The sequence below is a fragment of the Botryllus schlosseri genome, chromosome 16 (genome assembly GCF_051294905.1).
Source record: "Botryllus schlosseri isolate E-star chromosome 16, Bs_hap1, whole genome shotgun sequence".
Lineage (NCBI taxonomy): Eukaryota > Metazoa > Chordata > Ascidiacea > Stolidobranchia > Styelidae > Botryllus > Botryllus schlosseri.
In genome coordinates this window covers 8,029,962-8,051,778 of record NC_137251.1, presented here as the reverse complement: position 1 = coordinate 8,051,778, position 21,817 = coordinate 8,029,962, and the positions used below count along the sequence as shown (strand labels likewise).

The 21,817-nt window shown below is 40.7% G+C and overlaps 1 protein-coding gene across 1 annotated transcript; it reads right to left on the bottom strand.

The window, feature by feature from the left end:
* Window positions 1–1,322: 1,322 nt before the first annotated feature.
* LOC145458539 (uncharacterized) lies at window positions 1,323–17,688 on the bottom strand. Its single transcript, XM_080336940.1, has 3 exons — window positions 17,544–17,688; window positions 2,978–3,150; window positions 1,323–2,534 (listed from the first exon to the last, which is right to left on the bottom strand). The coding sequence occupies exons 2-3, from the start codon at window positions 3,003–3,005 to the stop codon at window positions 1,705–1,707; spliced, it is 858 nt and encodes a 285-aa protein (XP_080193066.1). The 5' UTR covers window positions 3,006–3,150; window positions 17,544–17,688; the 3' UTR covers window positions 1,323–1,704.
* Between the last annotated feature and the right edge of the window lie 4,129 nt (window positions 17,689–21,817).

Here is a 21,817-nt window from a genome sequence, read left to right as displayed (position 1 = left end):
ACTTCCTAGATGTAGGTTATTTCGCTCTTGATGTTGTGTGATTGCGGGTCAAGCTCAAAGCAGAGAGTCACTAAATATTCACAAATAGAAAGCTGGGTATTTCGAGCAAACTTTCGTAGCAAAGCAAGTAAAATTTTTGAGATTGTCGAGGTGCATGCTCGTTTAGTGTTGATTTTTTTATGCTGCCAGCGCGATGCATAGAGTGCCCCGCCGCTGAAAGGCAATAAATTTCAACCAAATATGTTATTCATATTGAAATGAACCCGAATATTTTCGGCTGACACTCGTCAGGGGTAATCGTCAGCAACTAGTAGAGAATTGGAAAGAACATTGTATATCAACAATCGTATCACAAAATATGACGTCACCAGCATGAAATTTCGAATGAGAGAACGTTCAATGTACTATTTTTAGGTGATACACGAACTCCTTTTGTTGACAGAGTTTTGGTTGGTGTATTTTGATAAAAGTTGATTCCAAGGCACACAAATGGAATTGTGAACGACCTCGACCTACGATTCGAAATCGGTCGTCTCGATGTTCCCCAAATTTGGTTCGATTCCAACCAGTGGAAGCGGAGTTATTGCGGTCGATAAATTTGAATAAAATAGTATTTACGGTGAGCACAACCATAATAAATAAACAAAGAATCGGTCTCTGTAAATACTATTTTATTCAAATCCAAATTTTTCGACGGCAATAACTTCGCCTCCACTGGTTGGAATTGAACCAAATTTGGTGAGCATCGTTTCTATAGATAGTCTAACACTTTCATGGGGTGAACAGGAAATTTTCAAATTTTTTAATATTTATTTCTATATAATAAATAGAAACTTTCGTCTCCTGTAGCAAAGCGGTTACTGGCTGGAATTAAACCAAATTTTGTGTGTAGGCTTAATTTAGGTAACCTAACAATTTTATCAAGTAGCCAGTACGATTTGAGAAAATAAGTTATTTTTGAAGAGCCCTACTGAACAGTGAACATTGACCTCGACCTTTAATGCCTTGTGGGATTGGGATACATTTGTTGGAAATGTGCTGGATAATATAAGCATTTTTTCAATCTTTTCAAAATTGCTTCGCAAGCCGGATGACATCGTCCGGCGGGCCGAATGCAGCCCGAGGGACGTATGTCTGTCAACCCTGACAATCCTGACATACACTCTCAATTCTTCAATCTCGACTGCTTTATCACATTTTTTCAATGCTTAATTTTGCACAAAACTATATTTTGTGATATGATTGTTGATACAATGTTCTTTCCAATTCTCTACTAGTTGCTGACGATTACCCCTGACGAGTGTCAGCCGAAAATATTCGGGTTCATTTCAATATGAATTTACTGTTGAATTGTATATTGAAGTTCTGTGCCTCCAAGAAGCTCTTCAAAACTATATTTAAATCACATATAAATATATATAGATCATAAATAAAAGATATGCAAAGCGGTTGCCTATAAAGTGGAATTTGCAAATAATAACAAAATTAAAATATATATTCATATATAAAGACTAGCAAAGTTGGATGTTCAAAGAGTGCGAAAGGGCTTGAAATTGTTGCAAAATCGCCCGGCAAGCACTGTTGAAACAATAGATTGTCCATCGTCTATAAATAGGTTGTCGCATGAGTGACGCAGAGAAAATATAATTTCTTCAATGTAATAAAGATGTCGTGCGTAAAAATGAAGATTTTGTGCGGGGAATGTTAATGAAAGTACTTTACTCTCCATTCTTCAGCGAATGCGATCGACTTCAAAACTACCAAATAGTAGTCACGATCCACTTCATCAACTGCGACGGCCACGTCCCATCCCTCGTCCGCGGATGGTTGAAGAATTATGTGCCCTAGACGTTGATTGAATACATACTTGAAACACCTCGGGTCACTGTACTTATTCGCAATAGCGCCAACGCTTCCGCCTTTTCGTAAACAGAGATATGTGTCCTCGGTTAGCGACGGTGCGGTGATGTAATATGTTTCGCCGCCCGACTCCAGTCCGAAAACGTAGACATTATCCAACAAATTCCATATGGTAAGTTTGCGTGGACTCGACGAAAGCGATACAGCAGCGCCTTGGTGGGGGGCGCCGTCCGTACTGAAACCGTACCCTGTTGTCACATGTCTGATAATTGCACTGTTGACAATTGCTTCCTCCGGCCAAACGGTAGTGGGATTGATCGAGTCGCATTCAGTTTCGCAGCGGTGCGATTCAGAATCGGAAGATGAAGAAGAGCATGACGACGAAGAAGATGAAGAAGACGAACTCGACGAACACTTTCTTGGTCTTTTGCCGAGGTGCATTAATTCGGAAGATAGGAGAGCCACCAAGCTAGCCGATGCGCACGACTTATCATGGATTACATTGACAAGGGGCGGGTTCTCTACGATGGGCGGTCCCAAGAATACTTCGCAAGTGCTGTCCTGCCTTCGTAAGTCGCAAGCGCTGCTTTGCCTTCGTAAGTCGCAGGAACTTCGCTTGCGTGACATTCTCCTGGTGGTTTGTTGGCACGATGAGGTACTGGTGCCCGAGCTCACTGCAGAACAAAATATCAAGATATTGATTATCAGAGCATTCGTAATTTCGTTAAAGCAGCAATATATTTTTTAACATATGAGGAGACCACGAGCACAACTACAGTTTGTACTAAAGAATTGCTAGCGCCATTGATTTCCTTGATGCCAAAGGTGGCAGCCATGCAACTTTGAATATCTATTGTAAGTCTTTGCATGACATAGGATAAATGATGTCATATTTATCACGAGTTCTCTAAGCATGTCATAGTGCGGGATTTCATGTCCAATCAATGTACCCACCAGACATGTGCAGCGTGGAGACCGCTGGCAAAATCTGGCCCACAGAGAAATATTTATGCCAATTTTAAACGATGCATTGGAGGTACGCTCAAGGGGGAGAGAAGCGCAAAGAAACACTTGCGTACGCGAAAATTAACCTACACTATTATAAGAGCATTCTTACCTCGTCGACGGTATCTTCGTGAACTCATATTCGGAATTAATTCGGTTACACTGGATGGTAACTTGTAAATAACACTGTCGTTCGTCAAATCAGATGACTATGTCGCTGTACTGTGTATCGGCAGTCATTGAATCACTTATATATGCTTTGTGTGTGTTGCAGAACGAAAAAATCTGAACGAGAGTGCACATAGCAGCATCGCTCTAACACGCAACCGCAAATCAACACTCTATGGTCGAGCCGTTGCGTCACTGCGGACTGCCGAGGTGATGAGGTAACGTTGAGTTGTGACGGAAAGTACCCAGTCAACCAAACAATAACGCTCCTATAAATTAGTAACTGCATGTGTGATTTTAGCTACTGTACCAAAACCTGACTCGTCTATACTCTCTTGGATATCAAGTTTATCTCGCGCGACAACTAAATTCGTCCATTGATTCATGTTCGAACAGAACCGGTACAGAATGTCAATATACAATTGAATAGTATATTCATATTGAAATGAACCTGACGATTACCCCTGATGAGTGTCAGCCGAAAATATTCGGGTTCATTTCAATATGAATATATACTATTTAATAGATTCATGTTCGTGATCTATTTACAAATATATATTTTCATATGATTTGATTAAGTTTCTAACTTGTAATTACGGGCATCATCAGGGGGTCAACGCAAAGAAGCTTAATATTTACTACGTGTTGCTCCACAGACACCATTCAATCGATAAGGCAGCTGGTGTTGAAGCCCTCCGTCGCGTGTTCTTTTCCATGCTATACCTAAACACGATTTGGAATCATACCACGCGTTATTTCGCAACGTTCAACGCGTCAGTTTTGATAACGAATACTTGAGACCGAGAGCGAAATAACCATTTGTAACCGGTACAAATCATGCACCGTGCACGCAGCTCGATTGAACTGCATATGTAAGAAGAATTTACGTGTAAAATCACATGATTGCAGCAAGGAATACAGGTCAGTATCTTCGCCCAGACTTCCTCCCGTCTTATCTGGGTAACAGTAAAAAAAGAATAACGATCAGCAGCTTCGCGACCCCCAGAAAAATGCGAACGAGCCCCAGGTTGAAGCTACTGTCTTACTGATTCCAGACAAATGAAAATACCACGAGAGCGCCCTCAAAGTCTTCATCGTCCAAAACAATCGTAGCGACACAATGGTCATTGTTATGGTCAATGCGTTGCGGGGCTCAGATTGTTGGGAACATTGCAGTTTTTAGGATTTGGACACGATATTTTTGGGATTACTGGGCCTTAACCCGATAATAATTTACATTTTCGGAATCATCGCGACAGTAGCTTTCGATTAAGACCAGTTTCAATGTGCTCCGGTCGCCAGCTATGGGATTACCAATATTGCTGAAATTGCGTATCTATCCGCTGGTTAATAAATCTATCTATTTTATAATATTACGGAGACAAATTCGGCGATGAAAATAACCATATAAGAAAACAAAAGCAATGAAAGAATCTCAAAGCATAGAGGCATTCTTTCTGACGGCAGAGGATCGATTGTTACAGGCAGTGGTGGCCTTACGAACGGGGGACCCTGGGCGAGACTTACCGGGGGGCCCCCCATAAGTATCTAACCGTAACTTCTGGGGGGCTCCGCCCCCTAGACCCCCCTTTCCCGCGGTACGGTTTGGCCAGGTGCTGGATTCGGCTATGTCTATCATTGCATGTGTCTAAGGATAGACTACATCAAGGCTAAGTAATTCTACTGCATGCAGAGACGTGATCATCATCGGGATACGGGACTTTTATAACAAATGCAGAGATTTGATGATGATTGACACATCCGTACGGAATCATATTCTCGCTTGGTACACGGATTTCCATGTTTATTCGTTATTATCCTTAAAAAAAAAAGCGCATAATCCGAATAGGGGGGGCCCCAGGCGACCGCCCACCTCGCCCCCCCCAAAAGCCACCACTGTTTACAGGTTTATATAGGTTCGTTCTACGCGGCTTTGGGCTTAACTTTGGACGCAATAACATAGAATTAAAATGACCTTGCGCAGTGGTATTGGCTATTGCATCAACGCATCAGGGAAAGGTATTTTCTCCTTCTGCAACTACCAAATTCGTCCGGGTTTCCACGGATTATACTCAACTGCGAGAATTTATCAATGAACTATTGTCAACCGATTTGGCCTATAATTGATATTGTTCTGGCAAGGACACACAATTATAAAGCTAAACATTGTTCGCTATCAGCTCCCGTGGTCAATTTCGTAAGGAAATTTATGAATATGTATGGCCTGCATGGCAGAAGATCTCCTTACTGACAGCCTCTGTATGTTGATCACGGCCATGGTGTCATCTAATGCGTTTATTCTTGATTCTCAGAAATGCCTCCTCGCGTTGCGTAGCATTGGTACAATCGTGCGAGTCAGCGGAAATTCGTGTATGGAAACATCATTTAGGCATTACGCCTATATCTGAGTTTAATCAGGTATGAATACGATTGACCTACCGAGGATACTATATAGAGAGATTTCCAAATCGGTCGATGCTACATTCCATGAATTTATTATTCGGATAAGAACCTTCAGTATTAGAAGTAAATGTCCAATATATAGTATTCGTGGTTAGGTTGGCCTTCCAATATATATGCCGAGTGTTACATGTGACAGCAGTGACGGGGGACAGCTGTTCGAAAGGCGCGTTACGCAATTCTTTACCGTGCGCCGGGGCTATCGCTTTCACGTTGGGGTTGTGTCAGACAGTCATTAAGCCGCGCCAAACACATTACCCTGGTGCCAACAACGGTCATAAAAACTACTGGTCATCACACACGTTGAAGGGGAGTAGTATATTCGTTGTTGCGGCAATATATGTGTATTTATGTGGGAGGTATTATCCCACAGAGAAATCCACACAGCAATTGAAGGGCCATTTAATCCATTTATAACCAAACACGAATTGAGGGTTAGGCCTACTAAATATTTGCTACGACACCGTAGTAAACGGTCATCATTTGTGATCACACATCACGTGCAATCAGCAACCGATGACTCTTGTTAAATTCGTGTCAAATATTTTGCTATCGAGTATTCACGAATCGTATCTTAGCGTCTCCTGTACCTTATGCGGGGTAATCTGCTAACGCCTTTGTTTAAGAATATAGTGACGACTGCCATTCGGCTTACCACGTAAGTGACTCAATGAATCCAGTCAGTTGGCCGCAAAACATCTGCTTATAGCAGCAGATAATAGCACGCGCGCATTTATTGCTAAATGGAATATCATACACACAACAGTTGCATAGCCTGATAAGCATGTGGTTACAGCAGTGATGCTTTTGACAAAAATGGACAGAAAGTGATATCGTTATATCGTTTTGCAAATAATGTTACGCAGGCCCAATTCGTAATAATGTGATTACTGGATTCAACAGCTCGACACCGGTAGTTAGTTGTCGTTTCCGCGCTGCTGCAGTTGGGATATAAAACTTCCGTCCTGTTGTTCAAGGAATACCTACGGAAGCAGATGGTCGTTGTGGTGATGCGTGCAAATAATCCTCACGTCTTTGTTAGCAATGCGCCAAATTTCATAATCACGAAGGAATCCGCTATATACTGTATGTATCGCGAGTATAACGCAGACCAAACGTGTGTCGAATAATATTTGTCATTTAGTACTTCGTGACGAAAAACTGCCTTTGCCCGGGAAATAATATTCTCTTCTTGTCCGGCGTGCGAATTTTGCAGACAACGACCGGACTAGGCTACGCAATAGTCTTGATAGTCGGGAACGAAGTCATGGATTTAAATTACACTATCAATAGTTTAGGCTATTGTGGAAAAATGTAACTCGATTGCTTAATTCATGTAATCTAGTGACTTTAGTTAAGTATTCATATGTACATAATAAATACGCATTCGTGATCCGCACACATTTTACACGTTATCCTCCCAACTCGCAATATGTAAAATGTCGTGACTCCACGAGGAAGCATTTTTCTAAGTTCAGAGTTGGCGCATGTTTTGTCGGGTATGCAAATCGACTAATCATATGGAATTTGAGATAATTTACGCGGACACAAATACTCAAGCATATAGTTGCACATCAGTGAACGTTGCGGCGAACTAGGACAAATGCTGTTGCAGGCGAATATGTCGCTATAAAACGGATTTATTCAGCAAGATGCAGAAATCAAATAATCCTAGAACGAGATATGATTACGCTGTAAATTTTTGTGCATCGCGAACGCTGAATATATAAGCACATGAGGAGAATAGCCTATAGATAACTAACCTACGTAGGTTAGTTATCTATAAATAGCCTATACCTTCAGTGTACCTTGTTGTGTGACACATTTTTTCTCGAACAACAACCAAGTATAACGCGATGCTATCAATAAGCAAAGGTGTTACTATGGTTAATGATAGACACTTCAATATCTCATGAGATACAGACTTGAGATCAATAGATTTCATCATCGCTTCCTGGCAAATTTTCTCACCGCATCGTAGTAAATGAGTCAATGGTGATAAGCACTCACCAAAACTAAAGATTCATGGCAACCATAGCGTCATGCTCGTCATCCGTTATATGACTCTATAAACGTTCTTGTGCGTAGATATAACCACAAATTCAATAGCCCTTGCGCGAAAAGCGTATAAGTTACCCCAATTGCGGACAAAACACGATTGCGTGTGCTCGCCTACCTATACAATTGGTCATGACTTTAATTTTCCGGCACATAGCAATGAATACACTCAACCGAAATTGTGACTGATAACAGTGCAAAACAAATGGGAAACAGTTTTTTCGCCCCAATATCGAAATCAACATATCAATGTTGTCGTTTTTGTGGTATTAATGGTGTTTGTCGACTATTGTGGTCATTTACACCAGGCTGAGATTGCTTTTTTTAAATTCCGTATCTGCCGACTTGTAGCACGGCCACTTCTAGGCTTTTTGTAAGACACCGGTTGCGCGGAGGAGATGGCTAGGAGGAGCCTAGATAAACCTCCATCACCTAGGTAGGAATTCTGGAGTCGACCTCGGTCGGACACGAACCCGCAACCCATTGGTGTTGTAGCTGTGGATTATACCACTACGCTATCTCGCTACCATTATATAAATGTCGAACGGTTTGTCCAACATGCAGCGGTAATTTTTATTCATTACCGCCGTCAATCAATTTGGCAGCGCACACACCATAAGGAGTCGCATGTTGCCTGAAACGTTGTGTCTGGGTCGTGTCTCCTAGCGTGAAAATGCCGAGCGCCGAAATGCCGGTTGATATACTAGTCGCGCTCTCGCAAGCTGCACTGAAGCGCCCGAACGGTTTCATACGATATTATAGGTTGCCGTTCTTTCATAATTGCTAGTACGGGTGGACTCATTTCTGTACATTATGCATTTCAAAAAAATCCATATATCTATGTATTTTGGGGGGTTCCCACATTATAATCAAGAAATAAGGCTCCAGGCAGAAGTGGTCGGTAACGAAGTACTTCTACTTTTTTGAATTACTCAAGTAGTTTTCCTCTACTTCTGGGACTTACTCAAGTAGATCTGAATTTCACTTCTTCTACTTCTACTTCATAATATTTTGTGATCTACTTACTTTTCGCTATTTGCAGTTTGTCAAGTAGAAGTAGTTTAATCCTCCAATCAGGAAGATAGCCTGAGAAATTTCGGGACTGTTTTCACGGAGTATCGACATTTAATTTTCATAAAAGTCGAATTAAGCCTAGAATGTTGGTCGCGCGCAGTGAATGCGGAGTATATGCAGTATGATTTCACGAAAGTATCGGTAAATATAATTTAGGTAGCGGGTTGGCGTGGTTCCGTTCACACCGCATTGTCACCCTTAACCGTATCAAATATTTCATCACAGTATATATGGCTTATCATAATGTTTGAAACTGATGTTTCACAATTTAGCATTTACTTATCATATCGTAATCTAGCTGTCCATGGCGTGTTCCAATCTGGAAAAGGGGACTCTGACTTTTCTTTAGTTTTAGAGCTGTTTTAGCATACCAGCCTTCGAAACTTTCTGGACTAAAGACATTAAATACATGTTCTGTTTTCAGATTTATATTTCCCTTTCAATTCCCAGTGCCTTATATTTTGATTTCTAATTAATATCACTTCTTTTGTCTGGATAACGCACATGTTGAAGTATAAGAGGAAGTGTAGTAATGCCATCAATTTCCAGAAATAAAGCTACACAATATAGCATTTTTACGGTCCACCATATTTTTTATTAACGTTTACTAATCGCACAATGTGTTTACACCATATCCAACACACCATTGCTCTTCGACTAAACTACAGGCCTTATAATATGGGGGAGCGGGGCCTACGATACTTAAGTAGGAGGAGTCCGCAATACCATGATATCTTCTAAAACGTGCTGTTTGAGTAAACAGAGGATTAGTATCGCATTTCCATATCAATACTATCATTTTCATCCCATGATGTGGACGAATGCTTATCCTTATGCTATCGAAAATTGGATACCTGCTGGAGTGCTGGTATGCATCAATATGAATCGAGCTCGTCATCTTTCGCATAGCTCAATTTTCACCTTTTTACAATCCAAGTGAACGAATTAGGTTCGTTTTCACAACTACTTACTTACTTGAGTACTTTTAAAGACAGTCAATTCTACTTCTACTTCAAGTAGTTTTAGGTTGCTCATGGAAGAAGTAATTCTACTTCTATTGAGTAGCTTTCTTGACTACTTTGACCACCTCTGGGTAATCGGGTTAAGTGCGGAAAATTTTACTAGATAAATAGAATCTGCCTGAAAAGACTATATTTTATGTTGATTTACGAAATAATTTTGGGTCGCCTACGAGCTTTGTACATTTAAAAAACTTCTGTTTCACTTTTTGCAAAAATATGGTTGTCCTATCGTCTGTGCGTCAATCATTTGGCGTGCCATAAAAATATCATCTCGCCTGCCACAAATGGCACGCGTGTCAGGAGTTGCCGACCCCTGAATTGGTATGTCGTGGCGCGGTAATGGCCAACACCGAAAGGCCTATTTCGGTAAATTATGCGTTTTATTTCATTATGGAGATGGGTTTGGGTACCCCTATTAAAAACAAGAGATCTAACGATGTCAAATCGCGCTCGGCGGGAAGAAAATTTGGAAGTTCAATAATTCTCCAATTTTGTGCTGCCCGCTTCGGCATTTGAGATTTTAAGAATTCGACAATATTTAACTGCCATATATATTTTTTCAGATTTTAGAACTTAAAATTAGCTCTAAAGCTACACCACAAACCTGAAACTACTCATCAAACTTCACTATCACATCACTTTCAAAATTTGCCAAGTGATAAAAGATCAGCTATAACGTCACATGACCCGTTGACGATTCGTGAATGAAAATTGTGATTTGGTTACTAGTGCCCGACCATTTGTAGAATTACTTAAACTTACTGGCGGCCCGGGTTCGATTACGCGTAGGAGGTTATTCTGGGCCCCTCTTTCCCCGCGTCGCTGTTCTTACGGACACAAAAGGGCCCAGAAAAAGACCTGATGAAAGGTCGCAGTCACAAAGAACGGAAAGAGCAAGAAAGAGCGAGGAAATGAGACTAACATCGAAAGCGAACAGTGACGTCGGGCTCAATAGGCCGAGGTGGATGCCAGTTTAAGAAACAGCAACTACAACCCAGTGTTGGGATGACTCGAGTCACCTTTTTCGTATGACTTGACTTGACTCGAGTCACTTTGCAAAAATGACTTGACTTGACTTGACTCGACGCCTCAGAAATGCGGATTGACTCGTGACTCGGAGCAAAATTCACGAGTCAATTTCAAGTCATTAAGTAAACGGTGTCGATTAAATCACCCTATATTATGTATGTTTTGGTTGTTAGCGATACGCCGGTGTCACTTGCGAGAGCAACCAGTCTTCAATAATTATAAGTTTCACTGATCATCCATTGTTACATCACAAATAAATTGACCGCTTACGAAACCATCACACCTACTTTGTCCTAGTAGCAGTAGATTTATCTATTCGCATCGTATCTCTGTTTCTTAGGCAGCTTATTAGTGCTTACATTGCGCAGTGCTCACCTTTACCAACACTCTTGTATGATTGAAATCGAACGAATTTAGTTTATGCCTTTATATTCTCACAGAGGTGAAGGTGGGTAGTGCCTATTGTACTATATCAATTTGTTCAACTTCTCGAGGCTTCGTATTCGATCCTTTATATTGGCTGATAAAATCAGACTGTAGCATGTAGCTATGCAGTTACTCACGTATTTTATTATCAGTTCTACGTGTGCGTGAGCGATACAACACCTTTTTGCACGAATATTTAACTTTATAATCGTCATTTGATTCAAGATAAATGGCCAATTAATCTGTCCTTCACACAGTTAGCACACAGTCACACAGTTGGGTCATCACATATACTTCAAAAATTCAATTTGACTCGAATCGTGACTTGACTCGTGACTTGACTTGACTTGACTCAACTTGACTCGAGTCACCTCCAAAAAACGAGTGACTTGACTTGACTCGAGTCACATTTGAAAATCGATTGACTTGACTTGACTCGAGTCAAAATGTGCAATGACTCGAGATGACTCGTGACTCGAAGGTAGTGACTTGATCCCAACACTGCTACAACCCCAACTGGTCGTTCGGCATCCTCTTATCCGTTCATTACATCGCATTGTGTCTTATCGCATTGTGCATTGGGAGTGTCTCGTTCAGATGGAAATATAATCTGACGATTATTGATTATTGACATTGAACACTCCTATTATTGGTGCTGAAGCTCGTGGCGCCATCAGAAACTGGAAAATTAGCCCGCGAGCACATTTGAGCTTGAGACTCCTGCTCTGATCAATATGACTGTGACGAAGATCTGGCTCACTAACTATTGTGAGCACGGCAGCGTGGCTTGTGGCGCTTATGCGCGCAAAACAATTTAATTTGGAGGAGGATAATATGCATTTACTCTTCTAATCTTGAGAATATAAAGTGTTCGGAATATTTGGAAAATTGAATACGAAAGTGTAAAGTTTAATACGTCTTGGCGACCCACCAGTTGAGAAGCACTGCACTTGAGCAAGTAGTATAATTACGACAACCCTACTCCTGACCACCTCTTCAAATTATGTCACAGATATATTAAAAGGGTGGAATGTGAAAAACTACGACATCTGTCAGCCACTGAACCTCTATATCTCGGAGATTGATAGGCGTTGCTAGACTACATGAGTCAATGTATATTAGGGTTACCATATTTTGGAAATCTGAAAAGAGGACACTTTTTCAAAATTATCAGACTTGTAAAACCGGAGGAAAATCATGAAAAATCGTAAATTTCTTTCACCTCGTGGTCGGTTGACTAAAAAAAGGTCAACTTCCTGCCTGCTCCCAAAATACAGTTTTTCTTTTACATTATCGGTTGGTTGACTAATGCTGATGCTGATTTACTGTATCTAAGTCGAATTTTGTCAAAAAAGTCAAAAATGAGGACAAATCCTTTTACAAGAGGACGTATGGTAACCCTAATGTATATGCCGCCAAAGCATCAATGACAAGAATACCGAAGTCCTATTCCTATTCCATGCACCACATGAAAAGAGCATATGTGATTCTAGAACCATAGACAGCCGGTCCTGCCCAAGAATATGATACCCAATGGTAATACTGAGGATGAGTGGATTCAATTTTGAGTGCGCCGCTACACAAATTGTACGTCTACTCGACGACTATATGCTACAGAAAGCGACGTTTCACATCCTCGCCTTGCATTGCTGTACGTTTAGCAAAGTGCGCATTACATTCTTAAGTCATAAATTGTTATCGTAATGGCTCAGGTAACGGCGTTTGTTTATTCAACAGAAAGCTTTGGTCCTTGTTGCCGTTTGGCCTTTCGCACCACGGATAATGAGAGAATGAGCACGGCGCAGCGAGAGACGAACAGAGGTCACATGGAATAAAGACCAAAGATCGGAATTGAAAATCCACACTCAAGAATCACAAATGGCTATTAGACGACAAAACAAATTCGATAATGGAAGGAGAATTAACTTAGGTGAGCCATGTATAGTTAGGGATTTCCATTTCATTCGGGGCATTAGGCCACAGCAACGCTACACCTTATTTTACACACAAACAATAAACGCTGTTTGAACTGTACATTTGGAATGTACGATTAGCAACCAAATATCCTATGTAACCAGTTACGGGATGACAAGCATTTGTGATGGCTCAATAAACAGGGACTTGTTTCATTTAAAAATCAATATTGGTTTTCCATGCCGTAATGGCTCGCCGAATTAAAATACCTCGGTTGTCTTCGGCCCGTCTATAACGAGTCCTCAAACGCTAAAACACGTTTGCATTCTCAATTCTTATCACTGCCATTCGCTTGTAGATAGTTCTCCGAAGTCAGCGCAAACAATGTCGAAAGCGATGGATGCATTTGTAACACGGGACAATGGGGCATGCAACAACATCTTTTGTCACCATAATCTCCAATTATGCACTGCGGTCCAGCAACTTGAAAGCAGTCGAATAATGTAAATAGCAGGTAGCAGGTTTCTCAAATTATATTTAGATCGTCTCTTTGGCTGATTAGTTACCATTTAAAATCAAGCGAATATACGAGATTGCGTCGTCCACCGAAAATATATAGGCTAACAGAGATTAAAGCAACAACTTCGCCATTACATTTAGGCGGATACTATGACAACAGGATTTCTATTATAGCCTCTATGACCTATATCTATATATACGAACGTGCTTGTCAATCGTTGCGAAATATCATTGGACACTAGGGGTGTTCAAATATGATTTTTTTCTCAAATTGTACTGGCTACTTGATAAAATTGTTAGGTTACCAAATTTAAAGCGTACTCACCTAATCCGGTTCAATTCCAGCGAGTAGCCGCATTGCTACAGGAGAAGAAAGTTTCTATTTATTATTCAAAATAAATAAACAAAAATTCAAAATTTTCTGCTCACCTCATGAAAGTGTCAGGTTGTCTACAGAAACTATGTTCACCAAATTTGGTTCAAGTCCAACTAGAGGAAGCGGAGTTATTGCCGTCGAAAAATTTGGATTTGAATAAAATAGTATTTACGGTGGGCACACTTATAATAAATAATTAAAGAATTGGCTCGCTAATTAATATCATAGCCGGACCCGTTACGGATGAAATGATATAATTATTTTCGAGTTATAGCAGCGCGTGAAAGCGTACCTTATGGGGGCTTATATCTACCATACGCATAAGTTCGTCAACACCAGGAAGTTTATCTGACCTATGCATTATTCGGCATTTAGACATGTAAATCGATGCTACTTCGCTATACTTTTGAAAAACTTTCAATTCCTTCCTATTTTTCTCACGGCTTGTTTAATCATTTTACGGAGGCGTAACACTGCATGAACGGTTACCAGCTCACTGCACATTTTTCTGGGGGTCTTAACTTTCGCCAATAGTAAGTCTCCCAACTTTTAATGGAGGGGGCAATTTTAAATGTTGGAAATAAAGATTGCAGGCTGCGGGGAACGAAGAAAAAAAGATTGGGAACCACTCTTCTATAATTTGAATATACCTTTGTTTTATGTAATTTTGTAGATTATGTTACTGCTAGCAGTGCGTCACTACACTAGATCTATATTTCATGTGTTCATGTTGTACTTTAGAATAATCCCGTGATTTTACGTTCCGTCTTCCATGATTAGATAACCTGCATCGCTGACAACATTTAATATAAAGGAACTGGTGATAACATTGGTGCATCAGGGCGGTTTAAATGGATAATTCCATCCAAAGTAATTAAAATATATACACCGGAACACTTTCACACATCAAAAATAGAATGTCGCTTGAGAGCTGGGCTAGTTTCGAAAGTATGGAAAAAGTATCAGATATGGAATGGAAGAATGTTGCTATGGTATGGAAAATTGTAAGTATGGTATGGAACGATTGGGGCGGGTATGGAGTATGGAAAATTTCTATTCCATTCCATACCATACCATGCCCGGCTTGAAGGTTTACCTACATGCCCTTATTCTCCATCTGATACGCGTAATCGATTTCTTACAGAAGGCTGGAACAACAGTGGACAGTGTTACAAGTCGGTAGGTCAGGATTTCAATTAAAGAAGATCTGCCTGGAGTAAAATGACCCATAGTTTCAGATTCGGATTTCGACTTCGTTCAGGTCATTGCCGCCTGAATGCGCATTTATACAAAACTTGATGTAGCGATACTGACCTATGCAAGCATTGTACAGTACCTGAAACAGTCGAGCATTTTTTGCTGCACTGTCATCGATATGATTTTCATCGAAACTTTTTATTCGACACTCGACAGGGCGCGCGAGCTCAAAGTCGCTACAACACTCGAAAATCTATTGATCATCCCCGAAATGTTATCTCATGTTGCAGAGTTCGTTCTAGCGTGTTGTACATACTTATAAATCGGATATTGCCCACATTGTGGTGTACCGACCGCACATTCTAGTCCGTGACGCACCTGGCCTCAAAGGCGAAAAGCGTCACTCCCCTTTTCATCAATAATAATAATAATAATAAAATCCATAGTTGAAAAACCATGAATGCAAATAACGGATGTTCGAACTATTAGGGTGGCATTTGAAATAAAAATAAATTTAAAACAAACGTGTCCAAAACATGGCCCTCGATGACGATTTCGAGGGTTCCAACCATTCCATATCGTATACGTCGACTATATCGGGTACAAATCATCTGTAGGCTAATAGGCTCATGCTTTTTCGAAAGTATCTACACAATTATGGCATAATTATACAACATTTGAAAAAACAAAAGAATTTTGTTCTTTTTAAAATTTCAGTTTTTTAAAACAACGAATTAAAAGAGAAACTTCTTTGAGACGCGCACGATTCACAATTTGCATTTATTCTCGGGGCGCAATATTTTACTTTGCTGGTCGCATTCCTACCGCCGGACTCAGATTGCAAGAACAGGGTTATCCGGCACGATCTTTCGCCATGGTTCTATCGCCGGGGATATTTCTGGGATCGCACGTCGTGCTGGCCAAAACTTGATCTGCCTTGGTGTGGCTTTTTGGCGCCAACAAGATGGTGCCTAATAGTCCCGCAACCGCAGGCTGCGGACACGAATACTTTTAATTTCAATCCTTCACATCATGCGCTACCTATATTTTAGCCTATTTTTCATTTTGATTTATATTATTATATTTATATTATACTATACTATACTATATTATACTATACAAGTTTTACTGTGAATAAATAATAATATTAATATAACTCAGGGGTCGTAAACAAAAAACTCATGAGACATATCGAACAGATTCCGGGTAACATTCGATTCGACATGATCCAAAAGATCACGTTATTGGGCCTTGTGCATATTCTTCGGAAGGCCATGAATGCACCACTGGACTAAAATTACACTTGTGAATCACAGCATAATTTCTGTAATTTCGATTCTTCATTTTCAATCATCTCTACCTCTGCTCTGTAGCCCTTGTCAATTCTCCATCTACTGCAATTCTGTAATCTGACTTCTCCGTGTATTGCATAGGAATAACAATTTGACAGTATTACTGAAATTTTAAAAATTTACTCCAATCTCGCCATTTTCTTTTGGGGGCAGGTTGCTTCCCGGATTATGTGTGTATCTACCAGTTCTACTGTGAATAAAGATTAATAATAATAATGTCGCCAGGTATCGCGCGATGATATGACGGTACATTGTTATTTGAATATACACACTATTTGGGTATCGCTTTGAAGAGTTATTGTTTTCGACCTGTCTTAAGAGGCCATGACCACCGTCGATTGTCTGAGATGACGTAGTGAAAACTAAATACCCTACAAATTTCGATTTTATGGTCATATCAGTGAATAATCTTCAGGATATTCCGAGATGGCGACAATTTCACAAGATAGCGTATTGAGTATAGTGAGGATAACGAGGATATACTGAGTGACTATATGTATATTATGTGAAATGTCTGCGATACAAATTATACTTCCATAAAAAAAGTATGCCTTGCAAAAATGCTCGCTTAATGTTCCGTAGACGCGGCCCGCAGACACTTTTGGTCTTGAATGATATCGTGAGGCGCGGTCGCCGAGGTAAACTGTGACAAATTGTAAGCGACACCGGATGAATCCACGTTTGTCAAGCCGGGAAAGATCTCCACGCTGGAGTTTTACACATATATTTCTACAGCTTCTTGGAGGTACATATATTTCTAAGCAAACAGTAGACATTAATAAAGCAAAAGTTACAACGATGTTTAATGCCTATATGTACAATCTTTTCTGAAGATAGGTTCGAAGTATATACTTTCCTCTGACACGGGCCCGCCTATAGGTTTAATGTAGAATAGCCCACCCGTGTTTAGTGGAAGGAGATGAATCAGGAAAGGTTTCCAAATGAAACGATGGAAGTAACCTATGTGCTCGAACCCATTTCTCACGAATGTTTCACGCGATTACGACATTCGATCCTTGATCTCAAATGTAAGCCTATGTGTCGCCTGAAAATATGTACGACCTACTCAGCGTGAATACGTACCGAAGTTTTATTCTTCTAGAATGACGTGACTGTTTAAGAAAACATCCCTTCTTCGATCCTCTCCTGATGCTGGTTATACGCAGTAAAAAAATATTTCCAGCGGCGAATACTCGCTTTAGGATCAACGCCGAAGTGATGAATAACGTATCGCACTTATTACAGAGCGGAGAGCGCATCTGGAAAACCTTTGATTACGCAACTATTACGGTTCGTATGATGTCAGAATGCTTTTCACAACGCAAATCGTGCTTGCATTCCTGTCTACCCCTACGTGTGTTATCAGATGCCGGAGTAGTAATCATTACACCTCATTACACTGGTCGACATCATTTTTTCTCTCTGGCCAAAATGGTGACTACAAAGTCAATTTTCGTACGCTGATTACGAATATGAAGTCGCTTTTTTCCATCACGTCTAGATTTTTCTATAATCTATGATTTAACATTTTGCATTTCAGTGCTAAAAACAGCCTGTTCTGTGACGTATTCCTTGCTGTTGCGTCATAGCTATAACTACTGGGACATCATCAGAGGTGGTAAAAGTACTCACCATAGCTACACAAGTAGAAGTAAAAGTAACTTTTTATAAGTATGTAAAAAAGTAAGTATTCTAGGCCTAGTTTTTGATATCAGTATAAATCTATTAATATATTTCTTCCTTTGAATACATCACAAGATACCACGAAAAGATAGGAAGGCGCCATAACGACTTGGAGTAGTCTTTGAAATTAGACACCCACCTGGGCCTAGGCGATGTAAAGAAGAAGTATGCACAGAACACTGAATGAAAAATAAAGCGACATTCGGGTTCTGAAGCATTTGAAAACAAAAATCATTAACATTCGGTGTGCAAATGGTTTGGAGCGAGCCCAGGACACGGAAAAGATTGTTACTTTTGCTCATGAGGGTTTTTTGGATTCAATGTCACAAATCGTTATAAAATTCAATATCCAATTTGACTTGCGCAATACGAACGATTCCTCATGGACCAGATGTCACAATTCCATTGCCTTCAAAAGTTTTACCAACAGTTGAAGAATATTTTCTCGGTAAAGAAAGAGTGTTTGTCTGCAGAATGTTCTCAGCAAGAGTGTGATAATGATCAGCTGCTATATAAAGTTGAATCAAGCTGAGCTAAATTACTTTCTCATAAATTTGAATTTGCCAAATGAATCTGCTCTTATTGTAGGTTCCAGATTAAAAGCCAAACATACACTTGTCAATGATACCACTTTTGCTTGGTATATGCATCGTGATAGTCAATACACACGCTTCTTTGCCTCCGAACCCTCTATTGCAGTGGTTCTCAACCTTTTTTTAGACACGCCCCCTTTTATGATAGTGAAAAATTTCGCGCGCCCCTTATCGTCATATCACAAAATCCAACTGGGATGCTAGCAACCCCAACAGATTGTTTGATGGCATGGAAGATTATGACTGCTGATGAGAGAATTCAAAAATATGAAATTCGGTCTACATATATAGAAACACACGTGAATTAGAGGAAAATCGCGCATAGCGCGAAAAATTTTTTCAACTGACCGCTGCTTCGCGCAAACCCTTCAGATTCTTTCACGCCCCCCAAGGGGAGGCGTGCCCCCCAGGTTGAGAACCACTGGTCTATTGTGTCGATGTTGAAGGTATCATAGAGACATTGGGAACTGTGAATTGCGCCTCTTTCTCTATGCATCAAGCCTAAAAGCTGTTTTGACGCACAATACAAACCAATGGGCTTCTATCCCTGTAGCTGGTACAACTGGCATCAACGGGTCTTACGATAATATGAAACTTTCGATTTCAAATTTGGAATATAGTATACTCAAACTACTCAAACGTGTAAAGTGTGCATTGATTTCAAACTCGTAAATAAGCTACTGGCTCAATTGTCTGCCAGCTGTCTTTCAGTGGCTTGAGCTGAATGTCATGATCTTATAATAACTTGATGGTATAGAACTCAGGGCAGAGATCATAAAGTTAGTTTATCCGTGAGAGTGCTGATCGTATGATCAAAACTACTGTTTGTTTGTTTGTTTTGAGGTATTCATGGCGTTTGTCGGCTACTATATCGGTCATTTACACTAGGCCAATATTATTCATTTTTATTCCGTAGCTGCCGACTTGCAGCACGGCCCACTTCCAGGCTTTAATAAGACACTGCTTACGCCGATGAGATGGCGAGGAGGAGCCCAGACAAATCTATAACACTCATATAGGAATTGTGGAGTCGACCGCGGTCGGAATCGAACTCTCAACCCATTGGTGTTGCAGTTGTGGATTATACCATTACGCTATCTCGCCCCTCTCCATCGCCGTCAAGACTATTAATCGTGGCGCATAAAGTTGGATACTGTTCCGTACGATGATTGTCCCGAATCGTCTGGTGGAACATTAATCCAGCGATGCAGGTTGCCAGGAATAAAACAGTTTTTAATCAGGCGATTAGCGCTATCGCGGATAAGCTAACTTTATGATCTCCACCCTAATAAATCTAGGTTTTGTTTTCAAGGCCGGAGGGGGCTTAATCGTTTGGACTTATTTGAAGACTAACTTATACATATTGATATGAAACCGAATATTTTCGCCGGGCCTTTGTCACGGGTATTCTTCAGCCACTAAAGAGAATTCAAAATTGAGAACTGAACCGCCTGGTGAAGGTGCCCGCCCCTGATACAGGAAAATGAAATACTTGGCAGGCCGGATTCCTAAATCTGTACACCCACCTATACAATGAATATCGTATTTGATGTAAACTTCAAGTTTAAAGCATAGAGATCTAAAACAATGCTTAATGCATCTATGAACGTAATATAGCCTATTTCAGCCGTTGAAGCCAATGACACATTTGCGGTCGATCAAAGTTGTAAAAAAGGTTTTTTTGAACTCTGACTGCATGTCTGACTGCATGTCTGACGTAGAAACCCTTAGCAAAGAATGGGCGTGGACATAAATTCGATTGGAAATTCAGCTTTGTCTTTGTAATCTACAATTGTACGTACATGGTCGAAAATGTTGGCTCGGAAATATCGGGGGATTGCGGCAGACTGTAGATGCGGGTCACAATGTCATGTAAGACCGAAAACTGTCTGCGATCCGCTCAAAATCCCGTCATGGGTCGCATGTTGCCCGCCCCTGTTGTGATGTCAACAGTCTTGTCGCGCTCTTCGGAGAATATTCGGAACCCTGGAACAATTTTGCACGACTCGATTCAAGTACCATTTGCGGCTGCGTCGTGCAGTAAACTTTGTTAATGCCCGAGAAAGGACATTCGATCGATACCAAGCGAGAAACAAAAATAACTAAGCGGTGTCTTATAAAAAGTCTAGATGAGGGCCGTGCTACAAGTCCGTAATTACGGAACAAAAAATGAAGAGAATCGGTCTGGTGTAAAATGAGCAATGCAATCGAAACACCATGAATATCAAACAAGCAAACAAACGGACCAATGAAGGACATCAAACCATTTGCCGCCTCATCGAGAATTTTGCTGACCACCTTTGAGAACAACGTTGTAGTATAGGTATCGAATGTAAACATAACCATAACGATGACCCGTTGCGGCTTTCCGATTGTTCGGACCTTGGTGACATTTCAGACTTGGAGGGCAAATTCCGGGTGGTTCAGTGCCTGATTATATTTTAATTTATATTTTCAGAATAGGCGCGACAATAGCTTTCGACCAAGCGAGATTTAGTAATTTCTGCGCTCTGGAAGATAACTTTTGGGTTGCCAGAAATCCTACAGTCACTGCCGTAAAACAATTCTGAATACAGCCTCCAGCGAAGCAGAAGGAAGCTGGAAAATTGCCATTCCATGTTTACATTCGATAATTTTATACTGACCAATTTTCAGTACACCGTTGTAGTATAGGCCTACGCCCTACATATATATATTTAGGATTTGGTCATAGAATGATACAAGAGCTCGCCATAAATGGCGTGGCTGCAACGTCAGCGTCATCGCTTCTGCAAATGCATATTCTGGATTCCTGAATATTCTAGTGCCGTGTGGCGAAACCATTCATGAGTAGGGTTGGCATAAGGATCCGAGTACTCGTCTGATTGCGCGGAGGCACTTTCGGACCAGCTCGATAGAAAAGTTGCTCCAGACATAGGCTACGCCGACGATCACTTTTGTGGCCGAAATACATGAGCCCCGTCGGGGTCAGTTAAAATCGATATTAGCATTGCGGCAGCGCACCGTGATGGAGTAATTGTATCATCATTAACATATAGCGATATTTCATCTGCTTCCAACGGTCCAACGTCATTGCCCTCC